This window comes from Mizuhopecten yessoensis, unplaced genomic scaffold (assembly GCF_002113885.1).
Source record: "Mizuhopecten yessoensis strain PY_sf001 unplaced genomic scaffold, ASM211388v2 scaffold11163, whole genome shotgun sequence".
Taxonomy (NCBI): Eukaryota; Metazoa; Mollusca; class Bivalvia; order Pectinida; family Pectinidae; genus Mizuhopecten; species Mizuhopecten yessoensis.
This window is the reverse complement of record NW_018408911.1, coordinates 1,167,085-1,187,990: the sequence shown is the minus strand read 5'-3', so window position 1 is coordinate 1,187,990 and position 20,906 is coordinate 1,167,085. Positions and strand designations below refer to the sequence as shown.

At 35.3% G+C, this 20,906-nt stretch overlaps 1 protein-coding gene across 3 annotated transcripts in view; it reads left to right on the top strand.

Annotated features, from left to right (window-relative positions):
* The first annotated feature begins 347 nt into the window (after positions 1-347).
* The window catches only part of LOC110467159 (eyes absent homolog 1-like), a 156,617-nt gene continuing 136,058 nt past the window's right edge, over positions 348-20,906 (top strand). The window contains exons 1-3 of one of the 3 annotated variants that reach the window (XM_021524114.1): positions 350-455; positions 7,051-7,158; positions 14,598-14,740. In XM_021524114.1, the coding sequence (XP_021379789.1) occupies positions 14,678-14,740 (63 nt within the window). In that variant the 5' untranslated portion in view covers positions 350-455; positions 7,051-7,158; positions 14,598-14,677. Of the gene's footprint in view, positions 456-7,024; positions 7,159-14,597; positions 14,741-20,906 lie in introns of all 3 variants that reach the window. The other 2 variants (XM_021524113.1, XM_021524115.1) reach the window with 2 other exon arrangements.

The following is a 20,906-nucleotide window of genomic DNA, read 5'->3' as shown; positions in this document are numbered from 1 at the left end:
AGACATTAAATTGTTTGTAGACATCTCTTACGCACCGTTTTATTAGAGGCAAATATGCACATGTATTTTTCATTAAAAACAGTTATCAAATTTATTGTGTTTTTATTTAAGTTGTGACATTCTTTTCATTGAAGCAAGCCTACGAGACCGGCAAGATCTAGACAGTCACTATGAAAACCCCATGTCATATTATATATATATGCGGGATTGAAATGTATTAAAACTATTTTTACATGAGGAAGTTAATCTAGGGTCGCATTATAACCCAGTGCCGCGCTCGCCTACGTTACAATATGTATGTATAGTAGACACGCAAAATGCATCGTCTTAAAGTAACCCCCTTGAGTACCTCTGGCTGGTTTTCCCAGGATTCAAGCAAAAATGGCGAACATTTGGAACTGTGTATTAAACAGTTATCTACGATGGCTGCAGAGCAGGAAAGTTTGATCCATCAGGTAAGAATGCTTATCAATGTCGATGAAAGTTAATTATGTATGCATGATACATGGTATATGATTTAAAAGATCGAGGGGATGGACTTGACGTGTTATAAAATGGCACGTGGTTTGTTTGGTACAATATGGCTAGGCTGCTTCGTGGTACGGATGCTGGACGACAGCCACTTCCGGCTCCTGGTTTGTTTTGACGGAGTATCAGACCAAACAAAGATCAAATTACATTCTTCCATAGACCAGAAAAAAATGATTGACTTCCAAAGGTGTTCCAATGCATAGATATTTGTCCGTGCCAACTTTTATGATTTCATTGTAGTTGCAAGTGTATTATTTTTTTCAATCTATCCAAGCGTTTTGCTGGTGTATCTTACCTAGACTTAAACACTTTGTGCATTGAATAGTGACAGCTGGCAAGTTTAAAGAAAACAAAATAAGCTTTAAAGCAATTTGATTGGCTGACGATCTCAGTAGCCAATGCTATGAATAGGTAAATTGACTTAAAAATAAATAAATTCACATCCATAACACACCTGTATTATGATTCAGATTTACATCTGTACCTCAATATATATGAATAAATTACACTGATTTACACCTGTACGTCACCACGTCACCATTATAAATAGATTACCTGGTAACAGAATGACACCTGTACCTCAACATTATAAATAGATTACACAGATTTACACCTGTACCTCACCATAATAAAAAGATTACACTGATTTACACCTGTACCTCACCATTATAAATAGATTACACAGATTTACTCTTGTACCTCACCATTATAAATAGATTACACAGATTTACACCTGTACTTCACCATTATAAATAGATTACACAGATTTACACCTGTACCTCACCATTATAAATAGATTACACTGATTTACACCTGTACATCACCATAATGAATAGATTACACAGATTTACACCTGTACCTCACCATTATAAATAAATTACACTGATTTACACCTGTACCTCACCATTATAAATAGATTACAAAGATTTACACCTGTACCTCACCATAATAAAAAGATTACACTGATTTACACCTGTACCTCACCATTATAAATATATTACACTGATTTACACCTGTACCTCACCATTATAAGTAGATTACAAAGATTTACACCTGTACCTCCCCATAATAAATAGATTACACAGATTTACACCTGTACCTCTCCATTATAAATAAATTACACTGATTTACACCTGTACCTCACCATTATAAACAGATTACACAGATTTACACCTGTACTTCACCATTATAAACAGATTACACTGATTTACACCTGTACGTCACCATTATAAATAGATTACCCAGATTTACACCTGTACCTCACCATAATAAATAGATTACACAGATTTACACCTGTACCTCACCATTATAAATAGATTATACAGATTTACACCTGTACCTCACCATTATAAACAGATTACACGGATTTACACCTCACCATTATAAAAAGATTACACAGATTTACACCTCACCTTTATAAATAGATTACACAGATTTACACCTCACCATTATAAATAGATTACACAGATTTACACCTGTACCTCACCATTATAAATAGATTACACAGATTTACACCTGTACCTCACCATTATAAATAGATTACACAGATTTACACCTGTACCTCACCATTATAAATAGATTACACAGATTTACACCTGTACCTCACCATTATAAATAGATTACACAGATTTACACCTGTACCTCACCATTATAAATAGATTACACAGATTTACACCTGTACCTCACCATTATAAATAGATTACACAGATTTACACCTGTACCTCACCATTATAAATAGATTACACAGATTTACACCTGTACCTCATCATTATAAATAGATTACACAGATTTACACCTGTACCTCACCATTATAAATAGCTTACACAGATTTACACCTGTACCTCGCCATTATAAATAGATTACACAGATTTACACCTGTAACTCATCATTATAAATAGATTACACAGATTTACACCTGTACCTCGTCATTATAAATAGATTACACAGATTTACACCTATACCTCACCATTATAAATAGCTTACACAGATTTACACCTGTACCTCGCCATTATAAATAGATTACAAAGATTTACACCTGTACATCACCATTATAAATAGATTACACTGTTTTACACCTGTATCTCGCCATTATAAATAGATTACACAGATTTACACCTGTAACTCATCATTATAAATAGATTACACAGATTTACACCTCACCATTATAAAAAGATTACACAGATTTACACCTGTACCTCACCATTATTAATAGATTATACAGATTTACACCTGTACCTCACCATTATAAACAGATTACACAGATTTACACCTGTACTTCACCATTATAAACAGATTACACTGATTTACACCTGTACGTCACCATTATAAATAGATTACACAGATTTACCTGTACCTCACCATTATAAATAGATTACAAAGATTTACACCTGTACCTCACCATTATAAATATATTACAAAGATTTACACCTGTACATCCCCATTATAAATAGATTACACGGATTTACACCTGTACCTCACCATTATAGATAGATTACACAGATTTACACCTGTACCTCACCATTATTAATAGATTACACAGATTTACACCTGTACCTCACCATAATAAAAAGATTACACTGATTTACACCTGTACCTCACCATTATAATAGATTACACAGATTTACACCTGTACCTCACCATTATAAACAGATTACACGGATTTACACCTCACCATTATAAAAAGATTACACAGATTTACACCTGTACCTCACCATTATTAATAGATTACACAGATTTACACCTGTACCTCACCATTATTAATAGATTATACAGATTTACACCTGTACCTCACCATTATAAACAGATTACACGGATTTACACCTCACCATTATAAAAAGATTACACAGATTTACACCTGTACCTCACCATAATAAAAAGATTACACTGATTTACACCTGTACCTCACCATTATAATAGATTACACAGATTTACACCTGTACCTCGCCATTATAAATAGATTACAAAGATTTACACCTATACCTCACCAATATAAATAGCTTACACAGATTTACCTCACCATTATAAATAGATTACACAGATTTACCTGTACCTCACCATTATAAATAGATTACAAAGTCACCATAATAAATAGATTACACAGATTTACACCTGTACCTCGCCATTATAAATAGATTACAAAGATTTACACCTGTACCTCACCATTATAAATAGATTACACAGATTACATTATAAATAGATTACACAGATTTACACCTGTACATCACAATTATAAATAGATTACACTGATTTACACCTGTACATCACCATTATAAATAGATTACACTGATTTACACCTGTATCTCGCCATTATAAATAGATTACAAAGATTTACACCTGTACATCACCATTATAAATAGACTACACGGATTTACACCTGTACCTCACCATTATAAATAGATTACACAGATTTACACCTGTACCTCACCATTATAAATAGATTACAAAGATTTACACCTGTACATCACCATTATAAATAGATTACACGGATTTACACCTGTACCTCACCATTATAGATAGATTACACAGATTTACACCTGTACCTCACCATTATAAATAGATTACACAGATTTACACCTGAACATCACCATTATAAATAGATTACACGGATTTACACCTGTACCTCACCATTATTAATAGATTACACAGATTTACACCTATACATCAGCATTATAAATAGATTACACAGATTTACACCTGAACATCACCATTATAAATAGATTACACAGATTTACAACTGCACCCCAACATTAAAAATAGATTACACAGATTTACACCTGTACCTCACCATTATAAATAGATTACACAGATTTACACCTGTACATCACAATTATAAATAGATTACACTGATTTACACCTGTACATCACCATTATAAATAGATTACACAGATTTACACCTGTACCTCACCATTATAAATAGATTACAAAGATTTACACCTGTACATCACCATTATAAATAGATTACACAGAATTACACCAGTACCTCACCATTATAAATAGATTACACAGATTTACACCTGTACATCACCATTATAAATAGATTACGCTGATTTACACCTGTACATCACCATTATAAATAGCTTACACAGATTTACACCTGTACCTCACCATTATAAATAGCTTACACAGATTTACACCTGTACATCACCATCATAAATAGATTACACAGATTTACACCTGTACATCACCGTTATAAATAGATAACACAGATTTACACCTGTACATCACCATTATAAATAGATTACACTGTTTTACACCTGTACATCACCATTATAAATAGATTACACAGATTTACACCTCACCATTGTAGATAGATTAAACAGATTTACACCTGTACCTCGCCATTATAAATAGATTACACTGATTTACACCTGTACCTCACCATTATAAATAGATTACACAGATTTACACCTATACTTCACCATTATAAATAGATTACACAGATTTACACCTGTACATCACCATTATAAATAGATTACACAGATTTACACCTGCACCCCAACATTAAAAATAGATTACACAGATTTACTCCTGTACCTCACCATTATAAATAGATTACACAGATTTACACCTGTACATCACCATTATAAATAGATTACACAGATTTACACCTGTACATCACCATTATAAATAGATTACACTGATTTACACCTGTGCATCACCATTATAAAATAGATTACACAGATTTACACCTGTTGGTCACCATCATAAATAGATTACGTAGATTAACACCTGTACCTCACCATCATGTAGAAAAGATTCACACACATAACACACCTGTATCAGTTTTTCTCCCTGTGACATACCCGGACAATTGTTCAGTGAAACCTGTCTAATCCAAAACCTGAGTATTCCAACATCAAATCTAATCAAACATAATGCTGTTATCCCAGTTCTAGCAAATACCATAACATTAGATCAGTGTAATCAGACATCTTTCTGAATCTGACCAATATGTTGTGTCCAACAATGTGTTGGATTAGACAAGTCATATGACCGTCATTTTATCTAACAGGGGGTCTGATTAGAAAGGCAAATCTGACCAGGATGTTGAATCCCATATGGTGTCAGATTATACAGGTTAATCTGACCAATATTTTGTATCCCATAAGGTTTCAGATTAGGTTTGATAACCAATATGTTGTTTCCCACGTGGTGTCGAGTTTGACTGGTTAATCTGACCAATATGTTATGTTCCACAGGGTGTCACATTACACAGGTTTATCTGACCGTTATGTTCAACAGGGTGTCAGACTAGACAGGTTAATCTGACCAATATGTTATGTTCCACATGTTGTCACATTACACAGGTTTATCTGACCAATATGTTATGTTCAACAGGGTGTCAGACTAGACAGGTTAATCTGACCAATATGTTATGTTCAACAGGGTGTCAGATTAGAAAGGTTAATCTGACCAATATGTTATGTTCCACACGTTGTCACATTACACAGGTTTATCTGACCAATATGTTGTGTTCAACAGGGTGTCAGACTAGACAGGTCAGTCTGACCAATATGCTGTGTTCATAGGGTGTCAGATTAGACAGGTTAATCTGACCAATGTGTAATATGTCTAACAGGGTGCCATATTAGACAGGTTAATCTGATGGATATGTTGTGTCTCACAAAGTCTTGGATTAGACAGGTTTTACGGTATATAGATTTACATGTGTAGTACAGTGTTCCAAACCTAAACCATTTGACACTGCTTCGCTTCAAATCGTAAGAATAACAGAATCTTCCTCAAATTGTCATGATATCATTAACACCTGCAGCACACCATGCTATTATGCTTCTTTGGTACTTCATTGACATCTATAGATACTACAGCAACTTTACCTTGATCTCTACCCTACCTATGTATAGGAAATGATTGGCAAGCCTTTTACCTGGAGTAAGGGACTTTGTCCTTCAGAACACACAGGTGGTATCAAACATGAACAGGTGCTCTGAGTCTAGTTAGATTAATGGCAGGTTTTTTGTTGAGGATGTTATCCAATCTTTTGACATTTTCAGTCTAAAACTGTGCGTAAGGAATTACAATGTTAAAAGAAGGTTGTGTGTTTAAAGATAACCTAAAGTATGAGAAAAATATGAATTTAAAAACTTTCATGAATAACTTGTCAAGTTAACAAATATCTACTGGTAGGGTTCAGTCGAAATCACAAATATCTTGTCAACATAAGCCTAACCAGTTAAAAAACTTCTCAATAAAAATGGTATATTAATAGCATTACTCTTCAAGCATTTTGGGGTTTTAGAAATGGGAATGGTTTTGTTTGTTCAAACGTCCTACTGTATAGAATTAAACTTTGTCGTGTTTCATTATTCCCAACTGTTTGATGAACAGTCCATACATCTTGGGCCAATATGCTTTAATTAGTTCAAGAGATACAAAGAAATGAGAGTTACCTTTATCAAGGTGTGTAGCAGGATAGTTTTTTAAAGGATTTCCGGCTAATTTGTGTACAATCATTAAATTTGTCTGACTTAAGCTTGGGTGCATGCCTGTTCTCACCAGGGACCTGTAGAAACTCCAGCACATCACGGATATACGGACAGAAGGAATGAAGTTTACATCCTGGATAGTATAAAGGACAGAAAATCTTATGGGCAAATTCAATCACAGGTTAGTGTAAAAGAGCGGGTACAAAATGATGAAGGAGTGCATTTCAAACTTGCTGTAGTTCCTGTTATGTTAATCATGTTGCATGTTGTCAAATATTTGTGAAGATTTCTCGTTTATTTCCACTCGGGTGGATATTATTCAGATGTATTTGACAATTAACAGTGTCACACTACGGTCATATTTTGTTATGATTGGTGGACTGCTGGATGTCTGGACATATTTTGATTGGCCGAATTGTTTTGTGAAACCAACCTGGACGGATGTATCATACGTAGATGATGTGTCATGAATCACTCTGATGTCAAAAACTCCAATGTCAAGGTCACAGTAAGGGGTCAAAGGTCAAATCATTGTAATGCTTTGATAATAACTAACAGAAGGTTGGGAGCATGCCATCCATCGTTTAGCCCTCTGGCCTTTCTATAAATGACTTGAACCCATAAGGTGTAGAGTCTTGAAATTTGTCCAGTGGCGTGATTATTTCGGCCTAGTTTTACAGTCGAATATAGGTTGCTTCCCCTAGCAAAAAAGCGCTTAAATTTCCAAAAATGAAGAAAAAATGAGGAAAATCTTCCCATTTTCAATACGGATATATTGCAATGTTTTCCCAAATCATGTGGAAACAGGACAGGCTGTAAATGTTAGGGAGAAAAAACACTGAATGGCTTGCTAGAGTGAATGGCTCCCACATTTGACCTGAAGACTAAAGTGAGGGTATATGGACCGTAGATTGCATGTTGAAACAGCTATGCTGAATCGGGTTGGTTTTTCCCTTGTTCCGGTTTAGGGGACATTGAAGTACCTTTGTAATTGTCCTGCTGTGTCCCAAATACTGCCTGGGTATCGTAAAAGGCAACTAATGTGGGGCCCCTGCAGAATTGGTGTTTTTCTTCCATGTCTTCAACGAAGAGGACATTGAAGAGACCAAAATTGATCTGCTGCACCCATTGCCACCCTTTGTCATTTCCTTCCTTTCCTATCTATTTTCTCTTTTCAGTAGTGTCCTCCCATCCTCATATGGCCCTTGCTGTTACAAGGATGTTAAACCCAACAAACAAACAAATCTCCTCTTATCCACAGGGGCATGGATCGCTTTACTTGTAATATTAATATTACAAGTAAAGCAATCAATGCCCCTGTGCTCTTATCTGTTGGATTGGGTCATGTAAATAGATAATTAATGCACCTCATGGTGATTTTTTTATCAAATTTCTTACTGCTGTGTATGTTATTGTCCTTTCAATATGAGGTGGTTGTTTGACCTATTTACTAGCATGGTACTTAATCTTTAACAAGGAGAACCTAAGTTTGAGGAAGGTCTGTCAAGTACCTGGAAAATAGTGATAACAAACTGAAACTGTTGAAAACTCAGGACCTTTACACTGCCAATCCTATACACTTCACCAATGTAACGATCGAGGAATTATAGATAACCAGTACCAAAAAGGGAGTCCAACTTATTGACTGCAAGTTCTATGAAAACGAAGAATTGAAAGATGCATACGGAAACGTGACAGGGGAAGTTACTCTAAGCCTTTTGGTTGCTTTAAAGGAGGTTACTCTAAGTCAAAAAAGCTCTGAGAAGAACTCTTCTTCACAATTATAACTGATGCAGTGGTATCCTTTACCTGAACACTTATTTTGTGGTGCCATTGGTAATACACATGTACATGTAATACATGTTAACTTGATGGTTCTCTTTATCTTAATGTTGACAGGCCCACCACTTTTCTATATACACAGTCCACGAAAAGTTATTTTCCTTTTCAATTGATGCTATTTCCTCTATAAAAGAGGGGTTTAGAAAGTTGGAACATTTTGAAAGTAATTTTAGCTATGTTGAAGTATGAAAAAAATCAGCATAACAAATATCCTGACAGGAAGCACAGTGGGTAAGCTCCCGGCTTTATAATCAACAGATGTAGGCATAAATCCCTGTTGCAGAGATGTTTTTTATGAATAAGTTGATGAAATAGATGTAATTGTTTTGTATATACGTAAATGGGCAAGCAAATATAAGTTAAAAAAAATGGAACTCTTCTTTGCTAAAGGTACAACACAGCGTTGGGACCCTCTTCCTTAAATAGGGAATATAACCGATCTAAAGAGTTGACAAAGACATATGGGTTTATAAGCCATTTGTCTATCCCACTTAAGAACCTTAAAAAAGTTATTATTGACAAAAAGTGACACCTTTATCTTACTTCTGACAGTTGCACAGGTGAGAAACACATTGCGTTTAAAAGTCAGAGTCATAAAGATCCTATTATTTATACCAGTACGGCAGTGTCATCCATTTAAAAATAGTTTTACTGCTAAAATATTGTTGACATACATTCCCTATGTAAAGTTAAATGGATTGTACCAACAGTATGATATTATGAAGCATTCGCGCTGCATTTCGATGCGATAAAAATATAATCCTGATGGGCTGTAAGCTAACCAGTGGAAGCTGATCGAGGACGGATAAAGAGCAGTTAACTAAATCTCATCTGTAACTCTCCTTCGGTCTGTTCTGTTAAATCTTCAACATCTATTCCTCTTGACCAGTTGATTCTATTTCAACACTATTTGCTATGAAGTGTCCTTGTGACCAGGAAATGAAATGGTAACTAATTAAATAAATGGTGTTATCCCCCTTGGTACTGAGTGGCAGACCACATGATTAAAACCCTGCTTGCTTGAAACTCCAGGTGAACAATACAGGCTTTCTAGGCCATTTGTGTTGTGATTCCATATTGTAAGCATGTATCACAAAATTCTAGTATCATGCAAACAGTTATGTTTGATGTGAAGATTTTTTCTCTCAAATATGTCTAGAATGGTTAGTTCATGAAAATTAACTATTCCATAACAGTAATGGCAGGCTTTTACCAGAGGTGGAAGGTACTGTTAAAAGGTACTAAAGATCCATAATTTATCAGAGCATAAATTATCTTAAAACACTCTAGTCAATATCAACTGTAGCAGATCAGTAAAATGTGTTACAATGCCATAGGTACCAGATGTCTTGTATAACATGTTGTCAGGTTTTCAGATAACCGCCAACTTTTTAAAATTCCCATGGGGAGATTGGGGAGATTCTGTCTTTTCAAAAATAAATCATAAATGAAATGTGTGTGTGTACCCCCTAAAGACAAAATAACCCTTTAAAATGACATGTTTTGAGTCGTTGTTTCAGATGAAACATTATATCTTGGAATATAGGAATGGTTTAGCAAATTCACTGGTTGAAAATACTAAATTTAAGGGTACAAAATTTGGAGTTTCCCTCCTAAATAGGGAGAGTTGGCAAGTATGGATAACACCTGATTAAATGGTAAAAATGTCTGCTGGTTAAACAGGGTTCTGGAACAGTGTTCAGTTTTCACATATAAAACTATATGATTGTAAATTGTTCTAAAATATTCCATTTATAGTTTCACAAAATATGTGATTTTTACCAAAAATAAACAAGTTGATTCTTAAGTATGCCAGAGTTGTCTTTCTTTGTCCTCCCGGTATACACTATTTAAATAGAAACTATACATGTCCTTTTTTACCAGCTTAACACACCCCACTCCCTAAAATCAAGTAGAATAGATTCCTATTAGTGTCATGTGTCATTTATCTGGGGAGAAATGTGATATAAAGTGAATGAGACATTAACAGAAAGATTTTTTCTAAGAAAATATACCAATTTAAGTTTAAATTTTAGTCAGATGTTAACTTTACCCCTACATGTTTATAAATTAACAAGGCTACATCAATGAAGGTATTTCTTTGAAATGTTTGGTCTGTTGCTGAACACCAGGCCAAAGTATAAACTTCAACCACTTTGCAAAATACAAGAAAAAAAAAGAAAAAAATTGTACATGTATGATATGTTAGGCAACTGACTTAGTTACGACTGTTGTATGAAACTGACAATAGAGTTATGACCCTTTGTTCACTGTTCATCAACTCTTATGCTCTGTCACCTGTAATTGCGGCAGTGTGTATGTGAGTTCCTTTTAAGAAGGAGAATCTATATACAAGAGTTATCGCCCTTTATTCACATTTTTTGCCACTGGAGTTTATCCACAGTCGGGGGATGGGTTATTCTTACTACTGTATCTAGTTTTCTTCAATGTGATACTTGACACTCAATTCTGTTGACAGAAATTCATCTAAAGACCGTGACATTTGGCTTGTTCTAAATATATTATTTAATTGATAATACACGCACACCCTTTTGCAGATGGTCATTATAGACAGATAACCATTGCTAACAGGTATTCTTTAACTCAAGTTTCACTGTATATAGATTGAACAGTATTTCTTAATTTAATGGTGTTATGAAATACAATGGTTTACCTCCATATTAATGCTAATGTCCTACATTCATGAAAACAAGTTGTGCAGTCATTATGGTATAACATTGACTGAAAATATTCACCCAGATGGTGAATACAGTTTGGAAAACTGCGTTAACTTATACCACTCTTAGGCTTAGACAATACATTGGTGAGCAAGCTGATTGATAGAGAATTTAAATAACTTCCATACAGTTTGTAAATTGAGCAGGGAATGAACCTATTTAAAAGAAAACAACAAACCACTTCACATTTTTAGGTCACCGGAGACAAAGTCTAATATGATCTATTGAAATTGCCTTTTTCGTTGTCATGTATTGTTTGTCTATTAACAGTTCATATTATGAACTTCTCAAAAGTCATTGAACCAATTTCAATAAAATTTTGCGGGAAATTTCCATCCCCACAGTCAAATTTAAACCAAGAGTATTTTTTTGTAAAATGTTGTATAGAGGATGAAATTAATACTTGGGAAGCAAACATCTCTATGAAATGTCTGTAAAAGGCCCATTTCCCAGTTTACAATCTATAGTGTTCAGCTTTTTAGTTTATGAACAAGTTGACATTCTGGTTTGGTATACTTCAGAAATTCTAGGAAGAATTTAAATGACCAATTGTTGCTTTTATAGAAGGGATGGCTGAACCCCTCAGGTAGGCCCAAAGGGGCTTAATGGAAAACCTTTAACGGACATCTTCCTATGTTACTGGTCGATTTAAACAAAACGTTCATGAAAGTATGCTTTTGTGATGAAAATCAGAAATAATACTGATAGAGGTGAACCCTTGCTCACAAGGGTCTGTATAGATTGGGAACATCAAAGAACATCTCCTCTATAACTCTCTAGTGGATTTTGTCTATATGACCTTAAATGGTTCATAGATGATGAGAATCAGAATGTATACTCAGAAAGAGGCGTGGACTTTTAGGCTGGGTATTTTATCATAATTAGTGCAGAGCCTATTTATGAATTCTCCAAAAGTTGCTGATGGATTTAGAATAAACTTGCATGATTTTTTTTTATTTTACTCACTATGCCCAACATTAGGGGACACTTTATTAACAGAGTTGGATATACTTACTACTGTGTATCATTTCACTCAGGTGACTGTTAAAGGCCTTTAGTATATGTGTATGGTGGGGACGAACTGAACATTTTGTTCATAGATAAAATGGAAAAAAAATTAACTTGCTTTTACTAAACCGTACAAAACACTTGAAACAAAGAAATAACAAATACATAATACAAGAAATAATCCTGACTTTATAAGAGTTATTTCCCTTTGACACTAAATGCAAAATAATCATGTAGATACTCCCACACAAACTATTGATGTTTTAATAATTATGTACTGCTTAAATTGTGTATAACTTTAAATACATTTCTATCATATTTTCATCCAAACAATGGATGTTGTAGTTTCAAATCAATTTGGTGTCAATTGCTTTACAGAATATTACAAATGGACAGGATGTTACAAACATTCAGTATGTTGTATTATTTTAATTTTAAATTTTTATACAATGTAATAGATTTCAGGTGTTTTGATGAAATTTAATGAAACTTACACCTAGAATAAATTTGAAAGTCAAATAGTCAAAAACCTATGTAAAAACTAAAAAAGTAATATACTTATTAGCATTTCAGGATCAAATATCTTGGTCTAAAAATAGTTGTGGTCATAGGTTCAAAAAGTGTATAACTCCCTGAAAACTGTCAGGGAAATATTAGGGATATATGTTTAAGATATAAATCTCCTCTACCACAAACACGATATTTTTTGCTAAATACAAAACCAGAAACTTTTTTGGTAAGAGTTATTTCCCTTTGACCATAATACAAGTAAAATAGTTGAGATTTGATTGACCTAAGGATTTTCTAACTACTTGAGTTAGAATAGCTCTGTACTTAATTAACAGGAACATTGAATTTGAATTCCAGGAAAACTGCTACAATATTTACTTAGACATACATTATCACCAGTGAAAACAGTGAAGTCTTGTGTATCCGGAGTCAGGTTCGAGGACCGATGTCTGTTGATATTAAAAAAACTTTTCATAAGCCATACATTACATCTTTGGCTAAATAATTCAACATTGTTGAACATGTATAGCATGAACTTTTAAGCTACAGGATAAGCCCTATGAAATTCTCCAAATCAAAAACTAGTATCTATGGTTACTAAATATGCACTATGAAAGAAATTTTAAAACACAGTATGATGTATTGTATAAAAATTGTAAGAGCATGCTTGTTACAATTTTCATTTGTGAGATATATAATTCTCTTACCCTGGACAGGGATATCCACCATTTTACTGTTGTGAGATTTTCTTATCTCACCCTAGGGTTGAGACAAGCTACACATGTTCTTTGCACGTTCTCAACAATTGTATGACGACATAGCAACAATACCATGACGTCACGGCAACAATACAATCACGTCACGTCGACAATTTAGCCGCATTACATCAACAGTGTCTTGCATTGATGTTACGTCTATGTAAAATACAAGGGTAAACAGGGTAAGAGAAAAATAATCATTCACCCCCTTGGGAGTGAGACGGGGTGATCTCAACCCTCGGGGTAAGATTCTTAAGCTGTCAAACACTCGGCAAGCCTCGTGTTTGACAACTTAAGAATCTTACCCTATTGGGTTGAGATAACCCTGTCTCACCCCAAGGGGGTGAAAGATTCCATTATTCTGTCAAAGGGGCAGGGCCAAATAAGGGTGATTGAATTATTTAAGGCTTATTCAGTGTGAGTGATGGGGTTTTAACCTAATTTGATATGGAGCATTCTTTGACATATATGTCTCTGTGTTTTTTAAAAGATGGGTGTAGTCTAAAGGGATGGGATCCAATATTAGTATTGAAAAGCACCTTTTGTTCTTATGAAGGTTTGCTGGGTCAAGAAAAATGAACATATAAATAAACCAAAGGTGTGCACCTCCTGGGGAAATGGGATGGGGCCTAAATTCATCACAAAATTTTTGACGTAACATAAATGAAAGATAGGCGAGCTGTTCAAGCTCCACTACTTTTTCTTTTAAAATATATCAATTAAAAATGTTGTGCCATAATTTATGATCTATTAATTAATTCCAGTATTAATGGAACGAATGAAGAATTGATTGGACAAGAGACAAACCCACTTCCTGTCACTAAAGGATTTTGGGAAGACAAAGATGGAGGTTGTCAAAGAGAAAAGGCGGTCAGCGCCGGTCATCATGTTTGGAGAGGAACCAGGGGTGAGTTACTTCCCTTGGTTGTTCAATTTAGTTTTTCAAATATATTCTAGCAACACATACTCCAATTGGAATTGAAGAAACAGGAAGATTAACCTAATCCTAACCATTGGAGTCTAGTAGTCGAGTAATCAAGACATCAATGAAAAGGTGCATTATTTTATAGTTAGAATTGTGCACAATATTTTATACTCCGGTTAAGTTATCTTTTACTCTAAGATCAAAGGTCAGAGTAGTAAGATGTTTCATTTTATATCAGGTCAAAGGTCAGAGGAGTCCAGTGACATGAGTCAAAGGTCAGTATTCAAGTAAGGTGAAGTTGTCACTATAAGGTCACTGGTTGCCGTAGTCGCATAAAGATGTAGCTGTATAAGGTCAAGGATCAGAGTAGTCAAGTGAAGGTGTTATTATGAGGTCAGAGGTCAGAATGGTCAAGTAAAGATGTAAGTATAAGATTGGAGGTCAGAGTGGTTAATTGAAGGTGTTAATATGAGGTCAGAGGTCAGAGTAATCAAGAGAAGGTGTAAATATGAGGTCAAGAGTAGTCGAGCAAAGTTAAATATAAGGTCAGAGGTCAGAGTATTCAAGTGAAGATGTAAGGTCAGAGTATTCAAGTAAAGATGTAAATATGAGGTCAGAGGTCACAGTAGTCGAATAAAGATGAAACATTCACACTAATGTCACAGGTCCCAATAGCCACATGTGAAGGTGATATTCCTGTATAATAAGGTCGGAGGTTAGAGTAGTCAATTCAAGATATATAAACATGTACAAAATCAGAGTAGTCAAGAGGTCAAGGTGTTGCAACCACAAAGATGTCAAATATCAGAGTAGTTAAGTGCAATTGTATCATTTACATTGAGTCTAAGTTGGAGTAGTCCAGTTAGGCTGTTGTAGAGTTACTGAGGAAAGAGGTAAGTTCAGTTCTATGAATAAAGGTCAGATACCACAGATATTGATGTGAAAGTATTTAGTATTGTCAGTGTTTTTTATGAGATAATTCCACACAAATCCCTGACATGAAACACACCAGCTCTTAGGAACAAAATGGCCTAAAAATTGGAGCTACACGAAACTCAACATATTAATTTGGACAGGAATGATTTGGCTGGCAACAAACGGAGAGATAAAAGCCAGTACTTTATAATGTTATCATGGAGGATGTCTGAGCAGTGATGTCTCTAGGAGAAACAACAATGGACATTCGGCCGACATCATTGGAAGGCTAGCACCATAATATCTAGCTACATCTCACGAGTTTCTCCCACTTCAGATAAACTCAAGCTGTAATTTTCATTTAAATCTGACAGGGCTCATGAGTTATGACAAGAAACGATGACCCCTGACCTATTCAACAATTTTGTGTTTTGTGTAAAAAAGTAGCTCCCCCTGTTTTATAGTAGATCGTAAAATGTGCGTAGTGCTCGGGCCCAGCTGTAGGGGTAACCGGACGCCCTTAGTACATGGTTATCATTAGCTTTAATTCTGATCCTTCAGGGAAAACAAGATTTGTCATAAAACTGGTAACAGTGTGTGATTTTATGATTGGTCATAAAAATTATTTGTTTTGTTGGATTTGGGAATTTAAGTATTTCAAACACGTGAGGCTGAAGAAGCCCCAAGACATAGCACCACGTTGGAGGGCCTGTAACAAGTGCTTGTGGACTTTCTTCTTCCCCAACAACATCGAAAAAACATCGGAACCTGATTAATCGCACATTTAGTATCTTATCTTGCCAGTAATTTCAAAGAGGTTAATTCCATTTTATTGGGATGATGTTCCACAACAGGTGTTTAGCTATGTCAGGCGTCCAGGACACATGTGTAGTGTATGTGTGTGTGGTATTATAATATGTGTAGTGTTTAGCTGTGTCAGGTGTCCAGGACACATGTGTAGTGAATGTGTGTGGGGTTATAATATTTGTTATATTTAGCTATATATCAGGTGTCCAGGACACATTTGTAGTGTATGTGTGTGGTATTATAATATTTGTAGTGGGTAGCTATATATCAGGTGTCCAGGACACATGTGTAGTGAATGTGTGTGGTATTATAATATTTGTAGTGTGTGTTTATAATTGTAGTGTGTAGCTATATATCAGGTGTCCAGGACATATTTGTAGTGTATGTGTGTGGAATTATAATATTTGTAGTGGTTAGCTATGTCAGGTATCCAGGACACATGTGTAGTGTATGTGTGTGGGGTTATAATATTCGTAGTGTGTAGCTATATATCAGGTATCCAGGACACATGTGTAGTGTATGTGTGTGGGGTTATAATATTCGTAGTGTGTAGCTATATATCAGGTATCCAGGACACATGTGTAGTGTATGTGTGTGGTATTATAAAATTTGTTGTTTTTAGCTATGTCAGGTGTCCAGGACACATTTTTAGTGTATGTGTGTGGGGTTATAATATTTGTTATATTTAGATATATATCAGGTGTCCAGGACACATGTGTAGTGTGTGTGTGGTATTATAATCTTTGTAGTGTGTAGCTATATATCAGGTGTCCAGGACATATTTGTAGTGTATGTGTGTGGAATTATAATATTTGTAGTGGTTAGCTATGTCAGGTATCCAGGACACATGTGTAGTGTATGTGTGTGAGGTATTATAATATTTGTAGTGGTTAGCTATGTCAGGTATCCAGGACACATGTGTAGTGTATGTGTGTGAGGTATTATAATATTTGTAGTGTGTAGCTATATATCAGGTATCCAGGACACATGTGTAGTGTATGTGTGTGGTATTATAATATTTGTGATATTTAGCTATGTCAGGTGTCCAGGACACATTTGTAGTGTGTGTGTGTGGGGTTATAATATTTGTTATATTTAGCTATATATCAGGTGTCCAGGACACATGTGTAGTGTGTGTGTGGTATTATAATATTTGTAGTGTCTGTTTATATTTGTAGTGTGTAGCTATATATCAGGTATCCAGGACACATGTGTAGTGTATGTGTGTGTGGTATTATGATATTTGTAGTGGTTAGCTATGTCAGGTATCCAGGACACTTGTGTAGTGTATGTGTGTGTGGTATTATATTATTTGTAGTGTGTAGCTATATATCAGGTGTCCAGGACATATTTGTAGTGTATGTGTGTGGTATTATAATATTTGTAGTGGTTAGCTATGTCAGGTGTACAGGACACATGTGTAGTGTATGTGTGTGTGGTATTATGATATTTGTAGTGGTTAGCTATGTCAGGTATCCAGGACACATGTGCAGTGTATGTGTGTGTGGTATTATAATATTTGTTATGTTTAGCTATGTCAGAAGTCCAGGACACATGTGTAGTATACGCTTGTGTGGTATTATAATATTTGTAGTGTGTGTGTATATTTGTAGTGTGTAGCTATATATCAGGTCAACATCGAAAAAACATCGGAACCTGATTAATCGCACATTTAGTATCTTATCTTGCCAGTAATTTCAAAGAGGTTAATTCCATTTTATTGGGATGATGTTCCACAACAGGTGGTTAGCTATGTCAGGCGTCCAGGACACATGTGTAGTGTATGTGTGTGGTATTATAAAATTTGTAGTTTTTAGCTATGTCAGGTGTCCAGGACACATTTTTAGTGTATGTGTGTGGGGTTATAATATTTGTTATATTTAGATATATATCAGGTGTCCAGGACACATGTGTAGTGTGTGTGTGGTATTATAATATTTGTAGTGTGTGTTTATAATTGTAGTGTGTAGCTATATATCAGGTGTCCAGGACATATTTGTAGTGTATGTGTGTGGAATTATAATATTTGTAGTGGTTAGCTATGTCAGGTGTCCAGGACACATTTTTAGTGTATGTGTGTGGGGTTATAATATTTGTTATATTTAGCTATATATCAGGTGTCCAGGACACATGTGTAGTGTGTGTGTGGTATTATAATCTTTGTAGTGTGTAGCTATATATCAGGTGTCCAGGACCCATGTGTAGTGTATGTGTGTGTGGTATTATGATATTTGTAGTGGTTAGCTATGTCAGGTATCCAGGACACATGTGCAGTGTATGTGTGTGTGGTATTATAATATTTGAAGTGTGTAGCTATATAGCAGGTGTCCAGGACACATGTGTAGTGTATGATGATGTTCCACAACAGGTGTTTAGCTATGTCAGGCGTCCAGGACCCATGTGTAGTGTATGTGTGTGTGGTATTATGATATTTGTAGTGGTTAGCTATGTCAGGTATCCAGGACACATGTGTAGTGTATGTGTGTGGTATTATAAAATTTGTAGTTTTTAGCTATGTCAGGTGTCCAGGACACATGTGTAGTGTAAGTGTGTGTGGTATTATAATATTTGTAGTGCTTAGCTATGTCAGGTGTCCAGGACACATGTGGAGTGTATGTGTGTGGGGTTATAATATTTGTAGTGTGTAGCTATATATCAGGTATCCAGGACCCATGTGTAGCGTATGTGTGTGTGGTATTATAATATTTGTAGTGGTTAGCTATGTCAGGTATCCAGGACACATGTGTAGTGTATGTGTGTGAGGTATTATAATATTTGTAGTGGTTAGCTATGTCAGGTATCCAGGACACATGTGCAGTGTATGTGTGTGTGGTATTATAATATTTGAAGTGTGTAGCTATATAGCAGGTGTCCAGGACACATGTGTAGTGTATGTGTGTGAGGTATTATAATATTTGTAGTGGTTAGCTATGTCAGGTATCCAGGACACTTGTGTAGTGTATGTGTGTGTGGTATTATAATATGTGTAGTGTTTAGCTGTGTCAGGTGTCCAGGACACATGTGTAGTGAATGTGTGTGGTATTATAATATTTGTAGTGTTTAGCTGTGTCAGGTGTCCAGGACACATGTGTAGTGTAAGTGTGTGTGGTATTATAATATTTGTAGTGTGTGTTTATAATTGTAGTGTGTAGCTATATATCAGGTGTCCAGGACACATGGGTAGTGTATGTGTGTGGGGTTATAATATTTGTTATATTTAGATATATATCAGGTGTCCAGGACACATGTGTAGTGAATGTGTGTGGTATTATAATATTTGTAGTGTCTGTTTATATTTGTAGTGTGTAGCTATATATCAGGTGTCCAGGACCCATGTGTAGTGTGTGTGTGGTATGTTATATTTGGTAAATAATAATATAAATTTAAGTAGCGGGTTCTCTTGATGTTACGTTCTCTGTCTATATATGATGAGTTAGTTTAATATATCATGATTTGACAGTAACCCATCTTTCAAATTATATTCACTGTCTCATGGCATTTCGCTTTGGAAAAATTACTTTAACAGGGTTAAATCTATAAACAATGGTTAATTTTCTTTGCTTCTGAGGTAATATTTCACTTCTTGGCTTTGTATTAACCAATCAAACAGCTGTTGAAGATTGGTCTTTATTGATGTACCTGTAGCTTTTTATACACCTGTCTAAGACATATCTAAGACAAAGTAAAAAATGAATTGAAAGGCGTATATTCTTATGATTTTTATTAAATGATTGATAAAACTGTGTAAAAATTGCTTGAAATCCATTCATTATAAAAGAACGAAACCTAGTGTATAGTTAACAACTCTGTCTATTGATGTTATGATAGTGTATAGTTAACAACTCTTTCTATTTCAAAATACGTTACCACAGTCATTATAATGCATATTCCAACCTTACTTGGCTCTTTACATACGTAAATAAAGAATTTTTCCCCCCATGGGGAACCCCTGGGAAACCCACCAATCAGACGGCAGTATTCACGCACGTGATTTAAGACACGAAGCCATGCTTCCCACTTCATAATTCCTTCAGCCGGCCGTGTTTACGGACGTGTTTTGGTGTCTACGGGTTCCAACTACAACAGGCGTTGTTTGTACCCATACATTTACGTATCCTTTATAACTAGTTAACTTTATTTTGTTTTAATTAAGCTTTTTGCTTTATTTTGCGCCGTTTTGCGACCAGGCTCCGGCCACGTGTTCGCGTTTTTGACGGTTTGTTTACGTTGAGATGGAGACTCCTCCTTCTCAAAGGCGCTGTCCTGGGGGTCATTTTTTTGAGGCTTCCGACCCCCACCCTTACTGTCCTGGCTGTCGGTCTTGCTCTCTGGAGCAGCCGTGTGAAATTTGCCGTGCCTGGCAGCCGACTCCTACCGGTGGTTCTCCCCGCCCGCGAGGGCGTGCAGGTAAGTCGGGTAGGAGGGG